This window comes from Patiria miniata, unplaced genomic scaffold (assembly GCF_015706575.1).
Source record: "Patiria miniata isolate m_02_andy unplaced genomic scaffold, ASM1570657v1 HiC_scaffold_7, whole genome shotgun sequence".
Classification (NCBI taxonomy): Eukaryota; Metazoa; Echinodermata; class Asteroidea; order Valvatida; family Asterinidae; genus Patiria; species Patiria miniata.
Genome location: NW_024037074.1, coordinates 13,274,950 through 13,294,080, shown reverse-complemented (window position 1 = coordinate 13,294,080; position 19,131 = coordinate 13,274,950). Strand labels below are relative to the sequence as shown.

Here is a 19,131-nt window from a genome sequence, read left to right as displayed (position 1 = left end):
AAAGAGATAGATTTCCTTGTCTGTAAAATCAACCTTTTTAACTTGGTTTTTTTTTTAGTCTCACGGGCATTCATGGCTAGTTAACATGGTTAAGCAAGGTCACCTACATTTCCCAAAATAGGCACATGTTTGTCCTTTCTTCTTGACTTCAGCTTCCAACTTTTGATTTTTTTTAAAATTTTTTTTCTTTTGACACTAGTTTAGCCTAGCAATTTAGGCATAGGCCTACCCCTTCAAAATGATTTTAATATTCAATCAAAATGTATGAATTTGTGTTCATTTTTTTAGAGGGATGGGTGTCTCTATTACTTATATAACTTGGGAAGCCTCTCACGAAGTTTCAGTTAATTTCATTTACTTTTTATGACTGGTCGACATCATAATGATGCATAGGCCTAATTAACACTTGCAATACCCGCTCAATTCCCAATCCCAAAACCTATGGTCCACGCCCCCCCCCCCCCCCCCCCACACCCACTGTCGAGTACGAGTCTTGAATAAGATGGAACGTGATCTTCCGATCGAAGCAAGCAGGCCCTGAGATACGGTTGTACAACGCTCTATAAAATAGAATTTCGCTTTTTTTTGGGGGGGGGGGTAATATTCAAGTCAAGTACATTTAATTAACCAAGACATTTTTTTTCAAAGGTGACGTCGTTAGATAAAACACTAACATTTGAATTTTTAATCACAAAATTAACCGCAAAGTTAAAAATTTAAAATATTATGACATGGGCCTACATCAAGGGGAATTATGTGGTCCAGTGGTAAGATCTTTCGCCTACCACCTGGGTGAACCGGGTTCGAATCGAGCCCGTGTCAGCATCATTTCAAGGTTTTCCAGATACTAGATCTCCTTTCTATAAATTATTTCTTCGGGATTCGCGGGATGTACTTTTGAGGAAGCTATTCTCAAAAAGATGTTTACATTTGATGATATTCGTTAACATTCATTCTTCAAACAAGAAGATCTCGCAATGAAAAGTGCCAACGCTCAACAAAATGAGGCAACGAAAGACATGTATACTAATAATCCATTAATTCCGTTTGGTTGAATTTTAAATGGGAGTTCCTAAAATATAGCCTCGACTCAAGTTACCAAAAGTACATTAGCCGTTCAACTGTATGGGAGGATTGAAAAGGAAACAGTCATAAATAAAAAAAAAATCCAATTCTCACATTTTGAACTTTTAAAGGAAATAACAAATAATTCAGTATAATTAAATACAATATACTGTATAATTTACGCTCGATCCAACAAACAATTATAGACCTAGGACAGTGCCGAACATGCATGGTGATAGCTCGCTTCATAAATAAGACGGATTTGTTTCCCCTCAAAACGAATATCTGCACTTATGAAAAAAAAATAATAACTGAAACGATTTAAGAAACCCATTCCATGGAATTTGCACAGATATTTAGAAATTAACATCGTGTGCAACAACAAATTTCATTAACGCAGTTATTTTTAAAAGATTAATGTTTTTCACACAAAACGTTTTTTTACTGCCGATTAAAAACAACGTAGGCCTATGACATGAACTCAAGCCAAAAATGAACTAAAATGCGAGACTATTCCGGTCCCCGTTTAAAATTGGTGGAGAGATGTGACCCGGAATTTCCCCCTTCCTACGGTTATTCCTGGAGGGAACACGAAGTGGCGGCAATGTTTCAGAAGCGACCTCGTCACTTGGTCGTAAAACCAATGGTTTCATGTAGTTTGCGCCGTCGTTTTCAAGAAATCCACTGGACTTCTTCTTTGGAATTATACCGGCAGGCAGTTTAGGGACCCGACTTTTGGCTTCGTTTGGCCATGCGGGGACATTCGTTCTGCCGGTTGAGGTCACTTTGTTCGAAGTTTGTTCGTTCTTGGTAGTAACGACGTCATTTCCGGTTTCGCACCTTTTCTTCTTTTTCTTTGGGGTCAGCCGAAAATTGCACAGATGAATCGGGTCGGTTGATTCTTCAAGTCCGAAACTTCCGTGGCGCTGCCATTTTGTGGGCGTTACCCGTTCTTCCTCGATGTATTCGACTGAGGACTGGCGAAGGAATTCACGTTCAACCTGCATGTAAGTGCAAAGGCCGCTGTGGCGTGCCGGCTTGGCACAGACCAACGGTGACTTGGTGCGATTTATCGGCATGAGTGGTGCGCCGCGGCCCGGTGACTTTTTGCTGTCGGTATTCGACCGTATTCGACTCGGAGAATTTGCACTTGGCGGGACACTTCTAGAGCTGCCTCTGCTTTCCTGGCGAATCAAAGACGCGGAGTGGTTCTGATGCCGCAGCAACATCTCTGATAGCTTAGCCCGCCGAAGCGCCGTTTCCACTGCCGCAAGATGGTCAGTGCTAGTGTGATCGCTCCAGTGGTCAGTAATGGTTAGGTCTTCGTCCCGCCAACTCCGGCGGGAAGATGGTCTGGAGAGGCTCACATCCTCCTGAGGTCTGTCCGGAACTCTTGCCTTGACACAAGGCTCGTCTTGGAACCCAGGCACGGTGAGAAAGGCAGACCTTCCCGTGGTGCCGGGCTCTCGTGCTGGCGTGAAGTTCAAGTCCGGGGTTGGACTGGTGGGCATTGATAACGTGATGACCGGCGGGGGAGAGGCAGGCGGAGACGGTAGGGACACTGACGGCAACCCGGTCACCGGATAGCGCTTCGATGATGAGGCAGGCCCTCGCATGATGGGTTTGAGCGAGACACCGCCCCGTGATTTTGCCAGACTGTTGGATAGCGACAACTGGTAGTACAGCTGTCGATAGTCGGGTGACTGGAGCGAGTGAGCCAACTTACTGGAACCAGTATTTTTCGAACACAAGACAGAAGAATAATCCTTCTTGGTTGGCATGACTCGAACGAAACACGACACCAAATATTTTTTTTTAAATGATAGAAAGTCTGAAGTTTGTCGTGATGAATCCGGTGGCAAGTGCAACTCTTGCAAGGTGAACGATCGATGCGAACAACTCAACGAGAAATTCTCCTCAAGGATCGCTAATTAGACGCAGAATTTAAAATCAGGAAACATGCGAGTTTCACACGGCTTCTCTCCAAGAACGGCACCACATGTGGTTATTACATGCGAGCATACATGATGAGTTAGTTCCCTTAGTAACAGTAGATTTCTAACGTTTTCCCCTCAGTGATGAAGCGACTTCATCTATGGTTAGCTCCCCGCCTGCAAATCATTAGATGGGATTTTGCGGGGGGCATATTTATACTGGAATGTTAATGAAGGGTAAAACATGTCAGCATTTCCTGAAGGTGAACCTCATTTTGTCTGTAATTGTTTTGAGGTTTTATCATCAAAGTGTTGACGTGAAAACGAAATTAGTTGGTTTGTGGATGGACGAGATGTTCGGCTGCACGAAGCACGGACATATTCAGGATTCAACGGCGTCGAAATGATAGTCTGCCCGAGTTAGTCCTTGGCTGTATTTTACATCATCGCCCACGCAAAATGCAGACGAAAAATGCTCTTCCTTTTTTGATGACTGCCAAAATTTCGGAGACAAAAATTTGAAGATGCGAATTATAACCGCCGAATATTTATCCAACGAAGGAAAATCAATCTCGGCCTAGGAACTACTATACAGAGGGAGAGTTATCGAAAGAAGAAAATCGAAACAAAATTATGCTGTCGTTATCGATCATGAATGAGGCGACAGTGTTTACACAAACAGTCCCGGGTAGCTTTGCCAGTGCACTGATCTTGCAATACGGATGTTCCACGAAGATAATGGGATGTTGAACTCCAAAGTCCCGTGTGCTTCGATTACTCAAGTGCTGAGGTTTCCCTTGTGTCACGTGGGTGCATGCGTGATTCTGGACGGTCCCCTGGGACAGCGCGTGTGCGGACATGCGCGTTCGAGTAAATGCAAACTCAGCACGAGCTAATCTCGTCACGTCACTCGAATGCAACCCACTCCGTGTTAATGCCCTCGCGGTGTCTAAACATCACATTATCCTTTTGTTGCGAAGACTCTCTGCTTATTTGTGATTTCAATTTAGACGAAGTAATTTTTGATGGCGATAAGAATAGTGTCTGCACTTAGCCAAGAGCGATGCGTGCGTAATCATCTTAATGGTTGAGTTCCTCGCGCACTTTGTTGTGACATCCGTCCGAGTCGTAATTTTCATCAGTGTTAGAGTAGTCCGTACATTAATGAGAAAGGCATTCATGAAAACCCGAGGAAGCACGTATGGCATGGCTAATCAATAACGTGTCACGCTACATGCTTTCTGCAAAATACATCCACGTATTTTAGCATGTAAGTTTCATCTTCCACAGTGTCATCTGACGTCATATTGAAGATGGCCCGGTATAGATCGCCGAAACGTAGACACAAATCTGCGAATCGGTATATTTCAATTTTCCAAATAGAATTCCCTGATAAACACGATCAGAAATAACTCCGAATTTAATTGTCTGGCAATGAAGCAGTCAGAAACATGGTTTGTTAATTTGCAGGTGTCTCCAATTTACAGCCGCAGGTCCTGGGGCTGTTACGATGATAATATCTTCCTCCCCAACAAGTGCCTCTCTTGCCTCCAATAATGCCAGTAAGATATTTCCTTTTGTCCTCCAAGATGCTTGTTATTGAGCTCCTGTGAATACAGAGAGAGATGGCGGAGAAACTATCCAGTTTAATGTTATCTCCATGGAGCTACTGATGTGCATGAAGTTAGAGCGAAGCATTCATTTAAAATCAGGTTTCTTTGTCCAACTCACGCTGAGTAATTTGTTTTTCACTCCCGATGTAAAAATCAAAAATGAGATAATAAATTGTTTCCATTCAGAGCCGGATGGTTGTTATTGCCACGAAGTTGAGCTGAGGCCTGAGGATATACGGGCTAATCCAGAGGAAAAAATTCTAGGAGCAGATTTTGTTTCCGGGGATGATGAATAAATCGAAGACGACCTTGATGGAACGAGCGTAAGATTGCTAGGAGATATTGTGTCACTTGCAGTCTGGAAGAGATATCTTTTTTATAATCTTGGAGCAGGTGAGATGCCTTCAGGCGCGTGTAGCAAAAATTGAGTCCATCCTGGCCTTCCGTAAGAGGTCCAATCTTCCTGACTTGACGAAAAAGAACTTAAGTCCTGACGTGAAATACTCCAGTTATGTTCTTCTGCTCTTTTTGAAAACACTTGTCTCAAAGCATGGCATCCCAATTTATAATACTCGCTTCTCAAGATCACTAGATACATATCGGAACGGTGTGACGGGGACAAACAACATCATCTATCACGCACGTGTCATTTACTTCGGATGTTTCCTCATCGTGTGTTCCCCAGGTCTCGTTGGCCCAGAGCACATCTCTCTTTTGTTCACGGATAAGACACGAAATCTCCGGAAGACATCCACGGCCGGCCTGTCAGGATGTGAAATATGTCTTCTTGAGACACTTCGTTTTCCCGGCAAGATGTTTATACGGACTCAGCCTGACAACAGCACGATGTCCTTATCTCTCATCTCATCAAATATTAAAGAAAGTGAGGAAAAATAGTGTTTTTTTCTGAAGTGGAGATGCTCTTTTGACCGCCGAGAGCGCAGGTTGAGATGGTGCGAGATTTCGTTCTTGTTTTACCGTGCAAGCATCTTTTGCTTCGGGGTTAGACTGATGCAATCACCGGTTGAGACTTGCTTTGGAGAAGTAGCGATCGATATAAATGCTCTTACAGTGTCAGAGTTGTCCGGGATGAGGCGCGCGCGTGTGCCAAGGAGTGCTGGGCGATGCTGCATTTAATGGATATACTTGACATCTTCGATCGTGCGTGGAATTATAATTAAATTAATACTCCACAGATTTTGTTCAAGGTACTATGTCATACGGAATAATATGTGAGCTAACGATACGATGTCTTTCTGAGAATCGAGGAGCACATCAATATGAGATCAGCATGGTCGTTTATCTAAACTCACTATTTATTTTTCTTTGGGGGGGGAGTTCTTCCTTAATTTTAAGCCTTAAGTCTTCTCACGTTTTAAGTATTAAACATTTTCTTCATGAGTCTGTACATGTATATCAACACAATTAATGTTGCAGATATATCGATTTGTCGTATCATCGATACGTAATCGATAAAAATGATCTTATCACACTAATTCTATTTCCAATTTCAGTTGTTTTTTTAGTGCGTAATAATGACAGTGCCGTTTCGAGATTTTAATCAAGACATGAACATTATGATTACAAGAACATCTTAACTAAGAAAAAAATCTCCCTTAAAAATACTTAATAATTATCAAGACTTCATTATGGCTGATAGGACGAGCGAAGAAAATACTAACAAATTTGATAATATTATATCTGGGTCTGCACTTAAACGGCTTTCCCCTAGTTCATGGCAAGGCAAGGGCCAATCGAATTCAGATTTGAATTTTACAGGCACGAACGATGCTTAACAAATAAAAGAAAACTGGGTGTAAGGCATTAAGTATTCACAAATACGTGGTTATATCTGAAAAGTACTTGCAGTGTTATATGGAAATTATCACACTGAAAACACCACATAACGTATCGCCTCACTAAGCAAACAATGATTTACGAAGCGCACGAACAGCTAAACACACACCACAAATGAACAAACAGACTGGAAAATATTGAACAAACAACACCTTAATACTCTTGAAACAAAACGCACACAAACAAATTAAAGGCTGGTCTTAAAAGGTGGAAATCTTCATTAATTTTATCATCTACATGCGTCAGCAAATAAAAGGGGGGGGGGGGTCTGCTCTTCGCTGGATGAAATGGCCAGGCAGTGGCATTACATCAAGATTTGATGCAAGGAAGATCCAATTACCGTGGCAACGGGCTGTAAAAATGGCGCCAGTGATGTAATTATCCGCTAGATAATGGGAAAACGGTCACTTCTTCCCTCGCTGGGTCAATCCCTGTGTGGATGAGGGGAAGATTGAAGGCGTTGAGCGTCATCAGTGAAGCTAAGATTATGAGGAGAGCGAGAAAGGACAATGACTTATGTGTGTACTGGAGAGTGGAGACGACCTCAAATTGAGGACCGAAACGTTGGATTCATTCAAGTTGCGACTCCAAGTTTGTTGTTGTGAATGAACTTTGCAGTTAATATGCATTCTCTGCATGCACGGACCGCCATGTTAAAACCAAAACGAGGCTCACTTGCAAAATAAAGATTTTTTCCCCGAGTTATTACGTAAGTTACTGAGATATTATGTATGCTTACAATAATGCAGCCTCTCTTTCAACGAAACCCTTCAACGAAACCCTTTACAGGGACAGCTGAGAGGTGCAAAATAACGATGCTGAAATTGGGGTAAAAAAAAAAATGGGGTAAAAAGTGATGAAGATGATAAAGTCTAACGGAACTTTACATTACTGTACAAGTTTTAGAAGGTGTACCGGCGCCGTGGCTTAGATGGTTAAAGCGCCTGTCTAGTAAACAGGAGATCCCCGGTTCGAATCCGGGCGGTGCCTTAAAAAAATGCCTTCTCATTTTAATTATTCGTTATTTTTTGTGTGTTCATTTAAGTTGCATTGGTCAAGAATCGGTTAGTTGTTTGGAGCAAGAAAATGCGGCAGAGCCCGGTTAGCTCAGTCGGTAGAGCATCAGACTTTTAATCTGAGGGTCAAGGGTTCGAGTCCCTTACCGGGCGGAACTTGTTTTTGTTTTCCAAGCAAACCAACCGAAACATTTGTATTCAAATGTTAGCGGCCTAATCAAGTGGAAGAAACTAAAGATGGTGCAAAAGTTACCCTAAGCATCTCGATCGAGTTTATTTTGTTATAAACTCTAAATACTGACCAAGCAGGGGATTATGAAACTGCAATGGATAAGATCCGTACTTCCTCTATCCACGGAAACCAGCTGACCTCTCAAGACCAGCCAAAAATCTCTTACTCAAAATTTTTTTTTTTCAAAACTCAGATGAAGCACATTAGATGATGTCTCACACAAGAAGGATTCCTTCCAGTTCCAATATTCGTATTTCCACACACACACAAAAACCACTCCATGAGCTGCATGACTCTAGGATAAATTGATGACAGATAATGAAGACCTATACCTCCATTCAACAGAAACCGTTTAGCAGAGGGAAAATGAAGAGTTCATTTCCAACTGAACGTGTGACGCGCCATTTTGTTCCCTTTTAGAATCCCACTGGCTCTCCTGGCAGCCCAAAAGCAATTTCGACGGCTGTTATATACTTTAATACAACTTAAGCTCACAAAATTAATTTTGGAAACAGCATTTATACTGTTTCACAATTGTGCAAATGTTTCAATTTGTTTCAAAGGGATATATCGCGGTTTGAAAATAAACTCTTCAAATGAAAACGAGACACGTACCTTGGGTTTAGTTTGGCAGACGCCATCAGTTTGCGTGGACTGGCCATTGCTGTTTACACCGGTTAAAATTCCAGGGTTATTTCCAGTAAAATGTTTTCCAAATTGCGATAGTTTACTCACAGTACATTTGTATACGGGACTGTAAGCGGCTAGTGTTGTTTTTTTTCCTTCTGACAACGGCAATTTATGCATATCGCTATGGATAATATTTCCCTGTGTAAACATAACGTGTAAAATCTCTGCCACGAAATGCACGGGTCCAGAGGTCGGCGATTACTCGGCGGCGGAATAAATGGATATTTCATTTGGATGAAATAGTTAATAAAATTCCACTTGGAATCCGTCCTTTGTAGTTAATGATAACCTTTGAGTGTCTGGTAGGATTTTTTTGATGATGGATCGGACAAAGGCCGCTCGAAAAAAACGTGAGCTGAATACAATGGAATGGGGCTAATTTTCAAGTCATAAAATATTATTGTTGAAAATGTACAGCAAGCAACTGAATTGGAAAACCATTTGTATACATAATAGTGAAGTGAATGCTTTCCATGTGCGTTGTACATACATGTGCATCAAAATATTCTGTGAGTATTTGTGCCAAAGAGTCTGGAAAGAATGCCCAACATTTTTGAGGATTTTATATATTTAAACATAAACCATTCAAACTATACAGACTATAGGCCTATATACGAGTAATGAAAACTGGAAAAGGCTGTTAAATCACCAAATAATTATCATGCCCAACCAGAAGTAAAGACGAAATGCTATATACTGCACATAATGTACACAACCATGGATGCACGGTCTATCTTGCAGCTGTAAAATAGTGTTGATACTGCTTTATCTTTCAGCTGGCGCCGTGGCTTAGTTGGTTAAAGCGCCTGTCTAGTAAACAGGAGATCCCCGGTTCGAATCCGGGCGGTGCCTTTGAATTTTATATTTTCTTCCTCTTTTTTTTTTAGTGTTCATTTACACCTAGAATAAAGCTTGCAACAAAAAAGCGTTCGAGCCCGGTTAGCTCAGTCGGTAGAGCATCAGACTTTTAATCTGAGGGTCAAGGGTTCGAGTCCCTTACCGGGCGATTTTTTTTTCTTTATAAACTTTATCGTAAATTTGCTTTTTAACGAGAGCAAAACATCCGTCTGATTTGGCGAAGATTCTTAATGTGCATAGCGCCGTGGCTTAGTCGGTTAAAGCGCCTGTCTTGTAAACAGGAGATCCCCGGTTCGAATCCGGGTGGTGCCTTTAAAGAGTGCCGTATTATTTTAAAGGATTTTATGTTTTTTAGCAAATGTTATTCAAGAAAGGGTGCAATTCTATTGTACTGTTTATTTTGTGCATCAAGGCGCCGTGGCTTAGTTGGTTAAAGCGCCTGTCTAGTAAACAGGAGATCCCCGGTTCGAATCCGGGCGGTGCCTAAAAATTGTTGGTTTTTTTTAATGGAGAAATTATTCATTGTTTCGGTTTTTTTTATTTTTTATTAAGTCGTCCAAACAATTTTTGCGTTCCAGTCCCTCATTGGGTGAGTACAGATAATGTTTCTTTCTTTCTCGAAAGGTGTCCATTTTTTTTTTACAGGAAATCTAAAAACAGGTGGAAAGCGCTTCAAAAGATAAATGCATCTGCCATTTCACTGGATATCACCGTGATAAAGTGCAGATAGATTTGCTTTTATTATACTACAACTTCAATTGCGTGTTTCTCGTGGAAATATTATTGCGACAGATGCGCTCAAGGTCGGTTCCTATTGATCGTTGCTGGAAAAATCCATTAAGTATCCTAAACAATATTTATAATCCCCACACAAACAATGCATAATAACCCTGTCCCTGTCGATTCACAAAAGGAAGAACACATCATAATCTCCATTACTTCCGTGGAAAGGAGCACTAGGGTAAAGCGGCAACTGAAACGAATACAGCTATGCTATGCAATTGGTCGGCTCGCCTTTCATCGAAATCCTGGGAATTTGATAAATAAAAGATTTCTCCCTCGAGTAACGATACTAGATCTCTTTACAGCGGTTTGACTGGTGACCACTCGAACCTGACAACAATGTGGTTTTGTTGGGGGGCATTTGGCTGAAAGTATTGACCGGAATCTGAGCGGGTTATAGAGGATCATGGCGTCATCGCACGTTGCAGTGATAAGGATATTTCGTTTGGTGTCAGCGGTGGGATTCATCGGCACCTGTGTTGCAGAACATGACATCATGTCCAAATGGAGAAGGTATACACAATATCAGATTGATTTATTACTTTCCATTAAGTTGAAAGATAATATAAATGTTACAAGTAGCCACTTACCTACATGCCTGTGGGTATATAGAAAATGTTCAATTAAGTAATACATTTTATAGAAATTTATTAAGACTTTATGGCCCGAACTACATGTATATATTTGTCCAGGTATGGAGGGGACATGGCCGTGGCTGAATCAGCCGCCATCATGGTGTTCTGTTCCTGTGACTTGGTGGTCGGTCTCTGCAATATCACCATGGCAGGTCAGCTAAATAAATCGTTTTTTTGCTAACTTCGTGAAAAATAACACAACACATCTGAAGGGAAATGTATATTCTATTAATAAATAAATGTGCTGCATTTCCTACTGAACACGAGATTTCTTCTGGTAACCTTACCTGGTTATGTTACCTTTTTGGTAACATAATAATTTCTCTCGTCTTTTATTCCTTATTTTCGTACTACTAATAGTAGTAATTAATTAGTAAGGTATTTTAATAAGTGTTTTTGGGATAATATCATTTTTTTATTGTGAATTTGTCTTAATTCGGCATATTGCCGAGATGACAATTTTTATGCAATAAACCATTTCAATTCAATTCAATTCAATTTCCTTTTAAAAACAAAAAGCGAACAGTAGTTTGATTATATTATAGCTAGGCCTTTACAATAAATCAGGGCCCTTGGGAGAATAAAAGCAAACTTTATTACTAAATGAATAAGTAGAAAAAGCTCAAATGAGTACATGTTTGGATTTTGCAGCCCAGTTTTATCTGCAAGAAGAGCTTGAGTGTCACGCGATATGTGGAGGCAGAGTGGAGTGCGCTTACTGCGCCGAGCCAGGATGTACGTGCTCGCAGCAAGACATGGAGACGTATCGTCTATGCCAGCTGGGCAATAGGTAATTAAAAGATGCAACCATGCAGATATAACAGACCGGTTCCAAACCAAACTCCATCAACCTATCACTGTATATGTTCCCTGGTGAATCCATAAAATAAACAGTGAGTGCTTGGCCGGTTTGGGTGGAACAGAGACTACATTGTAATAGGTTAATTAATCTAACAAAGACCAGCAAAATCAACAGTTCGACAAACAAAAGATTGACGATTGCATCGCTTAATTAACCACCAAATCGACCGACCGACCAGCCAGTCAACAAACAAAAAACCAACATACTAACGAACAAACGAACCTGACGAAAACCCCAACACAAACCAATCAAAATGTCAATTAGGGTATTATTAACAACAGAGGGCGCAAGAGCAACTACGAAAGCAACCACTTTGACATGAATTCTGAATGTGTGGTAAATTTATCTTTAACTGACAGAGCCAAACTGTTCCAGTGTACCAACTACTGCACTGAAAAGGATGCCATACCGATGTGCACCTGCGAACTAACGATCGTCAGACAAGACGAGTAAGTCCTAAAAAAAATTGAATAATTTGATTTTAAAAAGTTTGAAATGACGAATTCGAAAGAAAACTTGCTCCTAAAGGCAAAGAGGTTGGCCAGAACATACGTTAATATTCCTTTGGAACACATAACTTCATAAATATATATAACTTCACACAGGCCATAACTTCACCAATACAGCATCACTTTGGCATACATTTTCAAGATGATTGATAATGATTTTTCGTTCCACTTTAGAACAACGCGCACACCAGTGAGAGTTGACCCAACAACCACGGTCAAAACTGCCCACGTGCCGGCAACCATCAACACCTCGTTCAGTCACGGTTTACTGACAGGCCTAGCCGTTGGGGGATGTATTCTACTGCTTCTTGTTGTCATCGTGCTTGCCTTGGTTATTTTTGTCATCAGGAGACGGACCATGAACAGATCGTAAGATTACACATTTTGACATCTTTTTCCCTTTTTCACCCGTGAATTTGCATGGATGATTAAATCCTATTAACATGTGTGATGTAAACACGAGTAAATGGTAAGTATAAAACGGTTTAATGATTTCGGCAAAAATTACGAGACACGATCATTCAAACAATTTGGATGGGGTAAAAGGATCGGTCAGATGTGTTTGATCTAAATGAGGGCGCCCTTAGCTTACTCCAACACCGCGTTGTACATCCTGAGACACACACTTCAATAACATGATTTTTTTTTCACAACACACCAAAATATATTTGGTTATTTCAAAAGCACCCAGAGGCCTTCCAACTTTTGCTCTCGCTAAACATGACGACAACTTCTTTATTCTACAGATCCATGGCGAGAACCAACACCAATTCATCCACGACACCGATGACGTCATCAGAGGGACTTAAAGGTGTGGTATGGTTTCAATTTTGATAAATTAAAAAACAGTTCTTTGACAACATCATTGGTTTGAGATGTAAACCAGTTTACCAACTCTGTTTATCACAAAATGTGAATCTCTGTGGTATCATTAATTGAGAATTTCAGCCATTTTGTCCAAAGTCATGCATGAAATGCATTGGTCATAATTATCACAGGGGTACCGATTTGTTTATGATCACTTCAGGTGTCAACAATCCTACATACGACTCATCCAACACAACACTACCCGGGATCGCCGCTCCTCATTCCTCAACCTCGTACCTCTACCCGTACGCCCCACGCCTCACAGCCAACAGACAAATGAGCACCTCAAACAGAAACACCTCCAGCATCGCTTCGCCTCAGTCTAGCACCCAACCGACTCCCTATTACCAGGAGATTACACCTCGAAACGGAGACCAGCCGCCTACCTATGAGGACTCCGAGGGGTATACTCGTTACCGGCCGCAGACGCAGGTTGACGCGGGGCTGGAGCGCCGCCAGCCGGTATACATGGAGCTTGTGAGGCCCAGTGATCGTTCTTCCAGACCACCAGTGGACACGTACATGTATTAGGGTTGTTTAAGCACTTGTCAAAACTGAAAAACTTCAATTTCAGTCATTACAATCATATCACAATAAGTAAACAACGAGCTAATTAAGACAAAAGTGGCACCTGCGCATGCGACTGAATGTCTGGACTATAGTTAGCTTGTACCTTTTCTAACAAAAAATACATGTAGCTATATATTAATTTGCTCGAGGCTTTGGTAAAGCTTACCTTCTGTAAACAAAACAAAAACATGGATCTTGACGTATTCTATCGATTAGCAACCAAACAATTATTACGAAGTTAACCAGTTTGGGGCCCTCATTACATCGATAAAAACTTACAGATCTGTTTTGTGGCGCGATGTTCGATTGTGGCGGCCGTCACTCAAGGACGACACCGGGCGATGGACGACTATCGCCGGCACGTCTGCCTTTATCCTCCGGCCCGCTGTGGCCTGCGCTGAGTGTGAATTCCGACGATGGTTTCGCTCCATCCTCAAAAATTTCACGATAGCCGGGCGCGGGTTTTCAGCCGTCTCATGATTCCGTGGCTTGACTTCAAAGTAACAGGTGTAGCCGGCTTTTTTGATTGAAATGATTCGTTTCTCCATCTTTGGCGATTGGATTTTTGGAGCAACAAATTCAAGAATTAGCGAGTTTAATGCCGAGTTTACACCAATTCAATAAAGATTCTTGCGCAACACACAAGTCTCTTTCAATAATGGCCGTCTCAACTTTCTTCAGTTTGGGAGCCCAATTCTGAAGTTTCCCTCGAAGAAAATATAAACATCAGAATTTGAGAAGTAACTGAAATTTTCTCCTGATATCCTTGGTCGTATCATTCGGGTAAACTACCGAGTAGTCTTCCTCAAAACATTCCAAGAATAACCGTGTAAGCGTGTCAGATCGGCAACAGTTCGCCTACACGTCTCCGTATACGTTTCGGTACCCAAGCGGCAGCGACGAATGGTGCTCATGGGCCAAGTCCTCCGAAAAACGGCGGCAGCCTCTGCAGCCAACAAGCCCATAAACCGACCGAAAATAATCAGCGTCCAACTCTGCTGATTCACAAAATACAAAGTGCAGTTACATTAACTCCAAAATTTTGACATCTGATTTCTTTCTGATAGCCAGGTGACAAATCAGCAATTTCGAATATACAAAGGAAACAATTTCCGAGCGCGTGTTTATTGACAGTACTGCCTTTGGCATTAATTTCCCTTCGCTTTCATTTAATTATATTGAAAATTTTTATTTCTCGCTTTAAGTATTATTTTTTTCTTATGTACTATTTATGCATATTATGGCAGATGTTTCGAAATAATTGGTTTGTAATGGTATAGGCCTATTATTCTTTATGGAGTATCTTCTAACGAATATCTTGTTTTCAGAAGCTGATTTTGAATTTCAATTAGTATTGTACCCTTGTCTTTTAGAATAATGAGATGAATTGATATATTCTGTATAAATGCATATGTATAAATCTAGTTTGTGTTTGCTATTTTCTTAATAACTTAATGGTGATAAAAAACGCTCGCAGATTGTTTACTCCTTTAAAGTTAAAACATGTTTAGTTACAATTATTTTAGTCACTTATAAGGGAGTCGCATATAAAAGGTGGCAACTTATGTCTCTTCTAAAGTAAATTCATATGAATTGATAAATTCACATCAAGAAAAAGATATTAAACAGTGCATTTCTTACGATGTTGTTAGTTGATGGATTAACTAGGCGCCTGGGACCCATTCTGGCCACTAGGAAAGGTCAAAGTTCACGTGAGAAAATCACAGTTCTACACAAGAATTCTGTCAAACTTGTCGACTGATTTAAGGCGTAAAGTGGACACAGATGGTGTACACGTTCAAGGACAGCCTGTGCTCTTTGAACCCTTGAAAATAATAAATCTTGGAAATGCGCGACAGATATTCGCAACAAACTGAAAAGAATTATGTTGAGATCGCAAAAAAATAGCTAGGTCAGGAATACACTGCTGGTATTAAATGATGACTTTACAAAACATTAATTGTATGAATTAAATTACGCAATGTAATGTTTGCATGTGGCTTTCATGGCATTTCTCGGTAGAAAGAGAGACTTTACTTAGGACTAAATTATGTTCAAAAAGGCTCAAAATTTCCATCAAACCAAACATGACGAGTAAATTAAAACGAAAGGAAGTTTTTGCAGGTCCGTGTATATGCCTGTAGGTTTTTTCAAACCATACGCCAAAATGAAGCTTGCATGTAGGCCTATAATATGGCCAGCGCATTTAATTGACCTTTCGACCCCATGTCAAACTCGATAGGGTGGTTGAAGGAAATGAAGGAAGCCTACATAATACACCCAGAAGACTGGAACAAACAAAAGCCAAAATGTACAAGCAATTTGCTGTTGAAATAGGGGTTAATATAAATTCACATTTGTGCACCCACTTCACCAATTAAGTGATAAAATCGCAATGCGATATGATACACCAATAATACCTGAACTAAATTACTATATAAACAACACATAAACACGAACAAGATATTCTACGTCACCAAACTCTTCGGTGGCAACATTATCATCTGTACACAAGAATATGTTATTTTACTAAACCAAAGAAAGAGAAAATGACATATTTGTATTCTATTTAAAGCAACATGAGTACCAATTCCGTGGTTCTACTCTAGCGTGACTAGCAGCACCAACGTATCTATGGGGCCGTAAGGCGATATTAACCGTAGCCCAACAAGCATATATAGCTCGGTTCGAGAACCATGTCACGAACTACAATTTATAATTTAACAATACTGTAGCGAGGGATAAAATGGTCATTTATAGGCAACAATTGTCACCGTCAGAATGTGTGAACGTGAAAAACACAGCGCGGCTCCTACTACAAACTTTTTCAACTTTGACATTTTTGTTAACCGTCACACTCACAATGCCTTGGCGTACCGTATATGATTTATCCACGGTAACACGCACGCGTCCATTTTGTTTCTGTCGCAAGGAACTTATCATAAAACACAAGGTGTAAAGCTCAAATACAAACTTTGAATCTGCGATACCATACCAACCACCAAAGCAGACAGAAGCTTTCGAAATAAGGGGAGATATACTTACTTGCTCACCGCTCGCAACTTCCGCCATTTTGACTCTGTGCTAGAACTTGTCAACTTCTCCATCAATGACAACTTTTGCCTTCATAACATCCGTCCACTCAGAAATATGCGGTCCTTTGTTCGAGTACAATAGCGCAGAACACCTGTGTTCTTTTGTTTAATGTAATACATTTACTCCAGAATTTTTCGACAGTTCGTGGTCATGCGTTCAGACTCTTATATCAGTGTGTTATCTTTTTACAGGTTGTGTGCTTTTCGACCGTGAGCGCAAACTGGGCCACTGGGGGTCAGTTTTGAAACGGGCGGTATAACCCCGTCGTCATAGCAACGGAGTGATAATAAATATGATTCGAGAGTATTGCTGTTTCTGTTCAATTATTTCAAGATGTTTGGTAATAACCATACTTCAAACATGCAATGTTGAATGTTTGAAACGTAGTGGAGAGCCTATATACTTGCAAAATTTGCAAATATTTATTCACTTCTTCTAAAACTTTGGGCTTTTTAAACCCTGTTAGTAAGTGGCAACCACGCCAAATAAACATACGATACCATTACCAACCCAAAACGTATTGTTGTTTATTTCTTAAAAAAAAAAATTAAATCGCAGATTCAGCATTATTTCACCAATTTACATGGACAAACGTATGGAATCTGTTTCAAAAATATTTCAAATATTATACAATACTGGAATTTTAAGAGACCAATTTTCTCCCAATAATTGACAATTTATGAAAAGTTTTCAAATCGTACATGTTACTATACAGTATAGGCATGCTGGTGTGTACTCCAAGAAATACAATCAACAGCCAATTTACATAAAGTGCGGTTGTCTTTATCAAAGTATATCGAAATTTATCACTCAACCGACATTTGTTGACTCTACTGGATGTATTTGTTTTTGGCAGTCTGCGGTAAAATAAAAATGTACCTGCATAGCAACCGTTAAGGATTTGAGCTTGACCTTTGACCCCAAAGTTTTCGCTTATCTTCTAATCATGCGTGAATAATAATTACGGCACAAAATAAGTTTCATTGCTCGAGCACTATGCGAAGTTTCACCGGTACGTAATGGATATGTGAGATCACTGAACTAAACCTATTCATTTCATGTTAATTGTATAATGAAGAAAAATGATAATAAAGTAGAATGGTGTATTATTATGCATCTTAAAAAAACACAAAGTCGGTGAGTTATTCAAAAGTATACTCACGCGCGAAACCGTTTCATCTCCGGACTACGGTTCAGCAGGCTGATCATGCTGGCGAATTTTGGCTGCGATTTCTCCATTTCTGAGTTTTTACTAGTCCTTTTTGCCTACTGATTTTCACTCTGTGTCACTTTTCACTTCAAGAAGGTTTTCAAATGAGCAGGAGTATCTTGTGCGTAGCGCTCTAATTGTCATCCCAAAGTTTTCAGCTGACAAGTTAGCAATCTGTTTTTATTTGACGCCACACAGTGAGACTTAACTTTACCAGTACAGCCACCCACGTCAATTAAAAACACAGCAAAAGTCAATGTTTGTTTACGAAGCATGTACAAAGGATGCGTTGGCTACTGTGTACAGACATAATTACTGGTAGGGAGTTATACTACGAAGGCAAACATTTTAGACAAACGGTGGGGGGAAAATCATGTTGGACATACAATGGACGAAATGGACAGTCAGTGTATGACTGTGTGTAAACTAAAGGATTACATCTACAGTTTAGTCACCATGTATACATAAGCTCTACTTTCTTTTGTGGTGTTTAAAATTTGCATACTTCGGTAACTTTCCTCTCAACTGAAGTGCATGTCGACGCCATGTTCACTGTGTTAAATAAACGCTTCCTGGAAATATACTTTTATTGACACTACAGGTGTATTTTTGCAAGAGCTTTGTAAGTATGCAGGTGAGTAAATTTCTTAGACAAAACAGCAGAGTCGCGGAGAACCAATCAAAAGCAACGGAAACCGACACATGCGCAGTTGCGCGAATGGCCACGTGATCAAATAGTCACGTGGAAGTCCGTTTGATTTCGAGTGTAATTAGAAAATCGGAAAAAAACCTGTCACATAAAGTCGTGCAGCATCAATGTTATTGTTTTGTTTTTCCAGCCAGTGTTTTCCAAGAAGTCTCGGGCGAGAATACCTTATGAAAAAAATATCCCTTCATAATCAACCAGTAATTTTGGTCACACTTCAACCCCATAATCAATGCATTATATTATTTTTAAAAAATAACTAGTACATGACATTTAAAATAAAAATTGTGTCTTACTGGTGGACAAGTTTTATTATTAGTGTCACAAGTTTCCATGATTTTCTGATCTCGCCGATTTGCCGAAAAATGACGCGCTGCGTCTTCAATACACACCATGTGGACCGGGGCGATGAGAGGAATTTTACAAAACCTACAGTGGTATTATTTCTCCTCACACACAGAAATAGACCTAGAAATATGCTTCCTAACTAGAATCGGGGTAGAGACAGAGTTTCAAGCAATGGTAAGGTTAAAATAAGAAAATAAAGTAATGGTACCTTAAAGCTAAGTAAAACTACTGATGCAAGACAAGCTAAAGGAACACGCCTAAATGCCGAATCGATTATAAA

At 40.3% G+C, this 19,131-nt stretch overlaps 1 protein-coding gene and 6 non-coding genes across 7 annotated transcripts; all 7 read left to right on the top strand.

The window, feature by feature from the left end:
- The first annotated feature begins 7,385 nt into the window (after positions 1–7,385).
- Trnat-agu lies at positions 7,386–7,459 on the top strand. Its single transcript has one exon. It is a non-coding gene; the product is annotated as a tRNA-Thr (tRNA).
- A 106-nt stretch (positions 7,460–7,565) lies between these two features.
- Trnak-uuu lies at positions 7,566–7,638 on the top strand. Its single transcript has one exon. It is a non-coding gene; the product is annotated as a tRNA-Lys (tRNA).
- A 1,547-nt stretch (positions 7,639–9,185) lies between these two features.
- Positions 9,186–9,259, top strand: Trnat-agu. The gene has a single exon. It is a non-coding gene; the product is annotated as a tRNA-Thr (tRNA).
- Positions 9,260–9,340: 81 nt separating this feature from the next.
- Trnak-uuu lies at positions 9,341–9,413 on the top strand. The gene has a single exon. It is a non-coding gene; the product is annotated as a tRNA-Lys (tRNA).
- Positions 9,414–9,503: 90 nt separating this feature from the next.
- Positions 9,504–9,577, top strand: Trnat-ugu. The gene has a single exon. It is a non-coding gene; the product is annotated as a tRNA-Thr (tRNA).
- A 99-nt stretch (positions 9,578–9,676) lies between these two features.
- Positions 9,677–9,750, top strand: Trnat-agu. The gene has a single exon. It is a non-coding gene; the product is annotated as a tRNA-Thr (tRNA).
- Positions 9,751–10,244: 494 nt separating this feature from the next.
- LOC119746001 lies at positions 10,245–13,452 on the top strand. Its single transcript, XM_038222749.1, has 7 exons — positions 10,245–10,561; positions 10,741–10,835; positions 11,335–11,473; positions 11,905–11,994; positions 12,229–12,423; positions 12,801–12,865; positions 13,082–13,452. Exons 1-7 carry the CDS (start codon positions 10,455–10,457, stop codon positions 13,450–13,452), a joined length of 1,062 nt encoding a protein of 353 aa, XP_038078677.1. The 5' UTR covers positions 10,245–10,454.
- The last annotated feature ends 5,679 nt before the right edge of the window (positions 13,453–19,131 follow it).

Excerpts from the sequence above, each read along its gene's own strand:
- LOC119746001 (XM_038222749.1), top strand. The coding sequence starts at position 10,455 with ATGGCGTCATCGCACGTTGCAGTGATAAGGATATTTCGTTTGGTGTCA. Across the intron at positions 10,836-11,334 it reads CTGCAATATCACCATGGCAG|CCCAGTTTTATCTGCAAGAA; the intron begins GTCAGCTAAATA and ends TGGATTTTGCAG. Across the intron at positions 11,995-12,228 it reads ACGATCGTCAGACAAGACGA|AACAACGCGCACACCAGTGA; the intron begins GTAAGTCCTAAA and ends GTTCCACTTTAG.